The following is a 10,000-nucleotide window of genomic DNA, read 5'->3' on the forward strand; positions in this document are numbered from 1 at the left end:
AGAAAACGGAAATATAGAAAACAAAGAACGTGGGCTCCGCTGCATATTTACCTTCCAGCCGAGGTAAGCACACAGCGGCGGCCCAGTATTCTCAGGCTGGGGAGGGAGAGGGGCAGGGGTAATGTCCCCCGCCTCACTCCCCCTCCGGCAGCCGAGAATATCAGCCGCAGCTGCCCCGGCACTGTCGCATACATTATGCGGCAATACCGGCGTGTCCCCGGCTCTTCTTGCCGCCGTGTAGCAGTGGCAGCAAGGTAATACAAGGGGTTAATGATGGTGGGGGATCACCGCCATTAACTCCAGGCTTGATCATGGCAGCGTCTATGTGACAGCTGACATGATCAACCCGTAAGTAAAGTGAAAAAAACACACACACCGAAAAATCCTTTATTTTAAATAAAACAAACAAGCTTCGTTCACCATTTTATTAACCCCTCCCGCACCAAAGCTCCGGCGTAATCCACACAGCTCCGGCATAATCCACAGCTCCGGCGTAATCCACCGCTCCGACGTCCTGCGCTGCTTACATCCAGCCGAGACTGTCACAGACACAGCGCTGAATGAATGCAGCAGACAGCAGAGGTAATTACCGGTCATTTCCCACGGCCGGTAATGTGAACTCACTGCCGACCGTGGGAAATGCAGCAATCTGTCCTCTATCTATCCCTCTATCTGTCTGTCTGTCTATCCCTCTATCTATTCTTCTGTCTGTCTATCTACTATCTCAGAATTAAATGACTTTTTTTTTTTTTTTTTTCAATGTGCTTTATTGCATTGAATGCAATAAAGCACATCCCAACCCGCACGCGGCAATACCGCGAATAATACCGCGGCAAACCGCATGCGGTTTTCGGGTGCGGTTTCCCGCGGTTTTTTACCGCAGGTGCGCTAATCTTTGAGAGCATGCGGAATTTTCTCAAGAAAATTCCATTTCCCAGTGCGCACATAGCCTAAAAGTACGTTGGTAAATGGAGCCGGACAATGTGAAGCAGTTTTGCTGTTGTGGGCTTAACTGTTGCATAGGGACCGTTATAAGGTAATATGGATCGTGCGGCACCTGCCAGGTGCTGTAATCATCCAGACTGCACAGGAGCGCCCTAGTTCGGAAAGCACGTCCACAAGCGGCGAGGACCTTGGCCTGATATCCTTCCGGTGTTATCGGCTGCATTAACTCTTGGCCACCCAACTTAGATATTCTCCTAGAGGTACCTGTATCTCATAGCACGCTCCCCATAAGACATAGACTCTGGGTAACGTCCCAGCAATTTCACACAGCTCCTGTGACAGCGTTATACTTGCTATACCTACAAGGCTAACATACAGCGTTATTCACATTAGACACTATTGCTCCACCTTCCCAGCACCCCTAGGCTGGATGATTACAGCACCTGGCAGGTGCCGCACGATCCATATTACCTTATAACGGTCCCTATGCAACAGTTAAGCCCACAACAGCAAAACTGCTTCACATTGTCCGGCTCCATTTACCAATGTACTTTTACTATTACAATTTTCTTGATAAGTCCAATCTGACGAAGGCTCAGGCCAAAACGTCATTTGTAACTTGTTTTGGACAAAAAACATATATGCTTATGACATTTTTTTTTCTAAATACGGACCAATAAAGAGTGATTTTGCTTTACTATCCGTTGTGACTTACTGACTTAGTTTGGGAGATTTAGAGTGCCGAGGTTATCCACTATTCTTTCTCTACACTATGCTGCTCTCAGCTGAGGGTGCAAAAACCTGGTGACAGATTCCCTTTAAAATCGGATCGGTGGAGGTCCGACACGCTGCGCCCCTCCTGATTGTCTGTTAGTCACTCGAGCGGTGGCTGGATATAACCAGTGAACAGATCAGTCGCCAATATTTGAAGCAAGGACAACCCCTATATATCCACCGACTTTTATTACTGATTTTTACAAGTAGCGAATGGGAAATAGTCACAAATGTTAGAGGAAATGGGCTGTACTCCACTTTTTCCCCGTCTTTATTGGTCGCCTTTCCATTTACCGATGGCCTGCAGAGATCTCGTAAATAGTGAGCAACTGAAATACAAAGTTTATTATAAAATTGAGTCAGTGTATTCGATAATGATTTCTAGACATCCCCTTTGTAATGTACATGTTTATACATGGGTTAGTAATAGGAAGACGACGATGACTTAGGCTAGGTTCACATTTCCATTAAAATGTATCAGTCACAATCCGCGGCTATGGTAAACAACGCAATCCGTTTAGCGGATTCCGTTGTGTCCCATAGACTTGTATTAGTGGCGGATTGCGACTGATTACCTTGCGTTGCATCCGCTGTGTCACGGTCAGTCGTTTTTCGACTGACCGCCGGGCAGGAGCAATGCAGAATGTAACGTTTTCCTGGCCGTTAAAATTAACGCGCCGCGCAGGAATCCATCGCCATCCGTCAAGCTTGTAATGGATGTCTATGCTGCTGGATTCCGTCGTAATCCGTTTTATGACTGAATCCAGCGCTGGATTCCATCCTGCTCTACTGATCATGTCCAGCATGTTTGGCACACCCACTGGGCTGTCCCAAACACAAATGGATCATGACTGATCCGTCAAACAGACGCACAGCGGATGTAACAGACGCGATGGATCAGTTTTTTCACAGGATTCCTGTGAAAGGAATCCTGTGAAAAACACATCCGTTGCATCAGCTGACATCTAAAAAACGACGGATCCGTTGCTGACGGACCTAAAACAACGGAAATGTGAACCTAGCCTTAGAAAACTGACGTTTGTGATTTTTCGTAACGGATTTCTTTTTTCTATCTATTTCCAGTTATTTCCCAGATGATGCAACAGCAGAAATGCTTGAAGAATGGCGGCCTTTATTGTGTCCTTTTGATGTAACCATGCAAAAGGCTATTAGTTATTTTGAATTATTCTTGCCTACCTCCCTGCCTCCAGAACTGCATCATAAAGGTTTTAGGTGGGTAAGACCAAATGTCACCACTTTTGACTTTTTTTAAACTGTTAATATTGGCATACAGGGTATAGAATACTGACAATAGTCTTACCTTTATGTCTCATATCAGATGCCTTGTTGTAGAAAAATCATCTTTTATCACTTTACATTAATGAACTCTTCCAGGCTATGGGGCAGATGCTGCCTGGAAGATAACTCCACCTCCAGAGATTATTTTAAATAGAAGCGGTGTTACCAGTGTGATGGCCGTTCTCTGCTCTCGCTGCAGAGCTGTGTGTGATTTATAAGGCCTGGGCCACACTGGGGACTACTGCGATCCTCACATGACACTCTGCTCATGCTGACAGTACAGCGGGAGCAGAGTGTCCCTGCGGCTGAGGTCCGATCATGCGATCACAGCTGCGGGGAGCGGGTCGGCGCTGAGGAGGGGCAGGCCGGCGCTGCGGAGGAGAGGGAGGTATTTATTTCCCTCTCTCCTCCGTTGCCATTCTCGCTCTGCACTCGCAGTACACATTATGATTCTCCTTATTAGTACAATTATGGCAATACCAAACATGTCCATTTTTTATTTATTTTTTCTTTTTTTTTATAAATTAGTGGGGGGTTTTACCACTAAAATAAACAGTAGTTTGCAAAAAGAATTGGGGCGTTGTCACCATTTTGCGAGACCTGTTTTCATGAGCATGCGCCATGCACTCGCTTTCCAATATGCGCCATACATGTACGGCGGATGCTGTAAAGGTGTTGAAAGGGTTGTCCAAGGAGTGGACAACCCCTTCTCGTTCCCCATGTTTGTCCCCATTAAAATAGCTTATATTCAGCTCCTTTACTAGCGCCGAGGAGAGAAGCCAGCGGTGATTTGACACGGGGCTCGCATGTCATAACAATGTGACCTCAGCCCCAGCAATGCAAATTCCGAAACTGCTGAAACGGTGCTGGAAAAGGAGCGAGTATAAGCGTTTTTATTTTTATGGGGGCAAACCTAATGAATGAGAGGGGGTTGTTCTAGTAGTGGACGAACCTGACCACTGTTCCATAGGCAGCATGGATCAGACTCTGGCTGTGTAATTTCAGCCAGGTATATATCTCTATAAAATGTTTTAGAGAAAACCAAAACATTTTTTTTACAACTGAAATTTTTATTACATTTTTCTAAGCATACAGGGAATAAAAAATAAAATTAACATGAATGTGCTCCACTAAGGTGAGCAATTAGCAGAAGACTATATATCAGGGTACACATCTTATTACCCATTACTATAAGAAAGATAAGGACTATAACAAGACAAACATTACAATACTAGACAAGAAGACAAGGGCGAAAACAAAAATTTAAAAGCCAAGTGAGGCTCATGCCGCTCAGATGACTAATCCAAGAGGCCGGTCCCAGCAGGATTCTTCTTGCCCCAATCTTTGAGTGACCGGTCTCTCCCTATGGGTACGGTTCCACTTGTGCATAGCTTCCGATGCGAGAGCATTGGAAGTGATATGCTAATGACCCTCTGCTGCGGGTGTCAGCCGAGGGTCATGCAAATGTGATGCGATCTTGTGATCATATTACAGCTGGGCAGAAGACTGAGGGGGCACTTTCTCCCCATCTCCTCCGCTGTCTGTCTGTGTACATCACACTGCAGTCGCATGACATGCGAGTACAGTGCGATGTTTCACACGCTCCGATAGACTTGTATGGGTGTGTGAGCTGAGAATCGCTGCCAAACGTAGCATGCTGCGATTTTTTTTCTTCATGCTGATATGGCATAGAAATCAATCATAGATGGACGCTGCCCCATAGTTTTGCACTAATGAGAGCAATCCGATGTTTTATAGCAATGCACCGCACATGAAAACCGCAAGTTGAACCAAACCCTAAAGGAGGCTTTACACGCTACGATATCGTTAATGAATTATCGTCGCGGTCACGTTGTTAGTGACGCACATCTGGTGTCATTAACGATATCGCAGCGTGTGGCATTTACAAGCGACCTCAAAAATGGTGAAAATTGTTCACCATGGAGAGGTCGTCCCAAACTCAAAAATCGGTAAGGGTTGTTTATCCAGGTGGTTCATCGCTCATGCGGCAGCACACATCGCTATGTGTGACACCGCAGGAGCGAGGAACGTCTCCTTACCTGCCGCTGGCCGCAATGCGGAAGGAAAGAGGTAGGCGGGATGTTACGTCCCGCTCATCTCCACCCCTCCGCTTTGATTGGCCGGCCGCTTAGTGACGTCGCGGTGACGCTGAACGTCCCTCCCCCTTGAGGGAGGGATTGTTCGGCAGTCACAGCGACGACGACGACCAGGTAAGTGCGTGTGACGCTGCCGTAGCGATAATGTTTGCTGCGGCAGCGATCACACGATATCGCATGTGCGAAGGGGGGCGGGTGCTTACACGCTCGATATCGCTAGCAATATCGTAGCGTGTAAAGCCCGCTTAAGTCTGTGTAAAGCCAGAGCAATGAAAGTGCTTGCAGTATACACATGGGTATATGCAAGTCTCATGCAAGCCCTGTTCATAATAATAGAAGAGTTACCTCGTCTGAATATATTTAATCTGTTCATGATTTTCCTTTCCAGGCTTTGGTTTGATGAACTTATGGGCCTATGGCTTTCTGTTCAGAATCTTCCGCAGTGGGAAGGGGTATGTATCATGTACTTTGAATAACTAATGTAACCTATGACCTAAAATAACATTTTCCAAAACTGACTTGTCAGTTTTGATTTTTCAAGCATACTGTAATTTCTAGGGGGTTTCTAATAAACATTAATGGCACATCTATTAGATTGGGATTAAAATTTGATATGATGAAACATGATTATGCGATTTGGGTTTTGGTTTTTTTCCCCATTTCATTTTTAATAACCCTGAGGCTCGCCTGTCTGTGTATTGTCTTGACAGTGGTGAGTGAACAGGGCCATTTTACATTATTGGTGGGGTGGTCATCAGGCCTCTGCACTTTCCTGATGAGACATTGACAATAATTACGATCGGTCATCCGAAAAAAAAAAATAAAAAAAAATAAAAAAAAAAATAGGTAAGATAAGTTTAAAGATATACCTTTGTGAATCTCCTATGGCCTGGCGGCTTTTTGCCTTTTTCATGACCTGATCTTTATTGTTAATCAGTGGATTAAAAAGTTATTCTGGGTAACTGGTTTTTGGAATCCATCAGGGGCAACATATGTATGGGTGTATATAGTTGTGTGGGTTATCTCGGGGTGTCCCACTTACTACATCTTGATTCTTCTTTTTTTTTTTTTTTTTTTTTTTTAATCAGCCTGTAATGTTATTGGCCATGTTATGTACTTCTGAAATAAGAGAACAGAATTGTAATCCTCTCTGGAGACGTCACCGATATGAGGGATTACTGTCAGTATACAGCAGGGTGACATTTGTTGGTGACAGATGCCATCTTCCATGCTTGACCTATGATCAGTCCTGACCTATCTGCTTTAGTAAATGTTTGGATCCCTACATTCTGGAGCCTCCTTTCCTAGAACTCGCCTTGTGTTCCTCTGTTTTTCCTTCTGCAAATATTTGACTAAATAATCTACTGGGTGTTGGCTGTATACTTTTTCGGGTTAGTGTATCTTTACACCCTCTGACACCACTCAGTCAATGGTGATCTTGTCAGATCGTTACGGCACGCCCTATTCACCTATTGACAAGGGAAATATGAACAGTTATCAATTTATTCATACTTTTTGGAGAAGAATAACAGGAACGTGTCTGCACAGGGTTCTATGAAAATACACTTCAGCATTGTGACTTCTTGCCCGTGTTATGTAAATGGCATTCAGATTATAATAAAACTTGATTGTTCATCTGTTTACATATCTCTCTTTGTAGCATTTGGTGAACCTCTTTGCACGATTAGCGAATGATAACATCGGCTACATTGATTGGGACCCATATGTACCAAAGGTAATCTAGCAGAGATTTTTTGTTTTTGTTTTTTTTTTTTTTTTTGGAGGGAGCAGTCATCTGTTGCCACAAAATCTTGCTTCTCACAGATTGGAGGCAGGATGGGTACCGGGAGAGGTTTGCTGCACTGTGTATTTTAGAAAACAACATAGTATGAATGTGCTCATTTTCAATGCGATGAGTTTCCCTGAATATATATATATATATATATATATATATATATATATATATATATATATATATATATATATATATATATATATATATATATATATATATATATATATATATATATATATATATATATATATATATATATATATTTATAATATTAATAATATAGCTCTGCACAGGGAAAGCAGGATAAAGCACCCGCAGGTTCTATAACGGGCACAGACGTTATCCATGGATTTTCATCACTTCTATCTAACAGCCGATGAAAAACGGACAGCACACAGATAGCATCGAAGTCCGAGATTTTTTTCACAATTCCATAGACTTACGTTGGTGAGATTGATCCAACACTCGGATCAATATTGGAAAAGTCGTTGTGCTTTTGTGGGGACCACTCGGTCCTAGGAAAAAAATCTGATATGTGAACTACCCCATGTACTGTTGTAGGTATGAGGGCCATATGTGAAACGCATGGGTATCATTCACACAAAGAAAACTTGTCTGAATGAGCCCTATGGAAACTAGAACAATGGCTGTGGGAACACCACCCACGGGGTTTTATATTATATTATATTATATTATATACTTGATTACAAGAATGGCCTTACAACTGTGAAAAAAACGCAAATCGTGCAATTGAAAATAAAGGAAGAGACTCTAGATGGGTCAAATATGTTCCGTATTAGTATGGGATATGTCAGTAAGCAGCTAAGCTCAGAGTTGGGTGCTTTCCTTGTGTCTGGGGAAGGAATTGTTGTGTTAGAGCTTGGACACACAGTGAGTAAAACAGAGAGTGGAATGCGATTAAAAAAAAAATGTGATTCCGCTCGGACCCATGTTATTTTATGGGGCCACTCCCATGAGCAATTTTTTTCTCAGCCCTAATCAGACCAAGAAGACGATCACGGCATGCTGCAGGTGAAATCCAATTTGTTTTCACTCGCACCTATACAAGTCTATGGGTGGGAGAGAAACATTGCATTGAACTCCCATTACACCGAAGTGCAATGTGATAATCACATCAGCTGATAATGGAGGAGATGGGGAGATTAGTCCCTCCTATTCCGCAGCTGTGATCCGATCACAGGATCGCATCACAGTGTAATGACACTCGCAGCAGAGCCAGGTGTCATTAGCATAATGCATCAGATGTGATATGCCCGTGTGTCCTTAGCCTTACACCCCCAGTCTGCCCTAACTATATATTTCTGTATTCCATACTGACTGTTGGGGCAGTCTCTCTAGAGCAGGGGTCAGGAACCTTTTTGGCTAAGAGAGCCGTAAACGCCACATATTTTGAAATATAATTCCGCGAGAGCCGTACAATATGTTTAAAGGGCCATTGACAGATCAATCGCTCCAATGTTCACTTAGTACAGCAAGGAATGCTCCTCCCTGCTGTATAAAGCCACAACTGGACTGAAACAATGGTAATTAGCAGTAAAAAAATCAAATAAATAACTTACATTGTGAACTTGCGATGCATGACATCAGTCCAGCAGTCTGGCTTCTTCTTTTTCCTGCGCATGACTGGAAGCTGGCATTCTTCCCACCTGATGTTGAGAGAATGCCAGCTTTGAGGCATTCGCAGAAGAAAGAAGCTGGAATATTGGACATGTCACACAACGCATTGTCAGTTATGTCAATTATCTATTTTATTATTTTACAGCGAATTATTGTTTAGGTCCAGCGGTGGCTTAGTGCAGCAGAGAGGAACACTCCTTTGTGTACTAAGTGACCGCTGGAGCAATTGTATCTGTCAGTGGCCCAGACACCCTGCTTCCCATACAGCCTGCACCCCCCATATCACACACACACACTGCTCCCCATACAGCCTGCACCCCCCATATCACACACACACACACACTGCTCCCCATACAGCCTGCACCCCCCATATCCCACACACACACACTGCTTCCCATACAGCCTGCACCCCCCAGATCTCACACACTACACCCCCATATGTCACACACACTGCTCCCCATACAGCCTGCACCCCCCATATCACACACACACACACTGCTCCCCATACAGCCTGCACCCCCCATATCCCACACACACACACTGCTTCCCATACAGCCTGCACCCCCCAGATCTCACACACTACACCCCCATATGTCACACACACTGCTCCCCATACAGCCTGCACCCCCCATATCTCACACACACACACACTGCTCCCCATACAGCCTGCACCCCCCATATCCCACACACTACACCCCCATATGTCGCATACCCTGCTCCCCATACAGCCTGCACCCCCATATCACACACACTACACCCCCATATCTCACACACCCTGCTTCCCATACAGCCTACACCCCCATATCTCTCACACCCTGCTTCCCATACAGCCTGCACCCCCCATATCACACACACACTGCTCCCCATACGGCCTGCACCCCCCATATCCCACACATACACACTGCTTCCCATACAGCCTGCACCCCCCAGATCTCACACACTACACCCCCATATGTCACATACCCTGCTTCCCATACAGCCTGCACCCCCCATATCCCACACACTACACCCCCATATGTCGCATACCCTGCTCCCCATACAACCTGCACCCCCATATCACACACACTACACCCCCATATCTCACACACCCTGCTTCCCATACAGCCTACACCCCCATATCTCTCACACCCTGTTTCCCATACAGCCTGCACCCCCCATATCACACACACACTGCTCCCCATACGGCCTGCACCCCCCATATCCCACACACACACACACACTGCTTCCCATACAGCCTGCACCCCCCATATCACACACACATACTGCTCCCCATACAGCCTGCACCCCCCAGATCTCACACACTACATCCCCATATGTCACATACCCTGCTTCCCATACAGCCTGCACCCCCCATATCACACACAATACACCCCCATATCTCACACACCCTGCTCACATATCTCACCCTGCCTGTACCCCAACTTACCCCTCT

General features: G+C 45.1%; 1 protein-coding gene across 2 annotated transcripts in view; it reads left to right on the forward strand.

The window, feature by feature from the left end:
• Positions 1-10,000, forward strand: part of PSME4 (proteasome activator subunit 4) — a 250,124-nt gene that overhangs the window by 77,088 nt on the left and 163,036 nt on the right. For both annotated transcript variants that reach the window (XM_075339344.1, XM_075339345.1), the window contains 3 exons: positions 2,803-2,952; positions 5,524-5,587; positions 6,796-6,870. In XM_075339344.1, coding sequence (XP_075195459.1) covers positions 2,803-2,952; positions 5,524-5,587; positions 6,796-6,870 — 289 coding nt within the window. The remainder of the gene's footprint in view (positions 1-2,802; positions 2,953-5,523; positions 5,588-6,795; positions 6,871-10,000) is intronic.

This window comes from Anomaloglossus baeobatrachus, chromosome 3, assembly GCF_048569485.1.
Source record: "Anomaloglossus baeobatrachus isolate aAnoBae1 chromosome 3, aAnoBae1.hap1, whole genome shotgun sequence".
Taxonomy (NCBI): Eukaryota; Metazoa; Chordata; class Amphibia; order Anura; family Aromobatidae; genus Anomaloglossus; species Anomaloglossus baeobatrachus.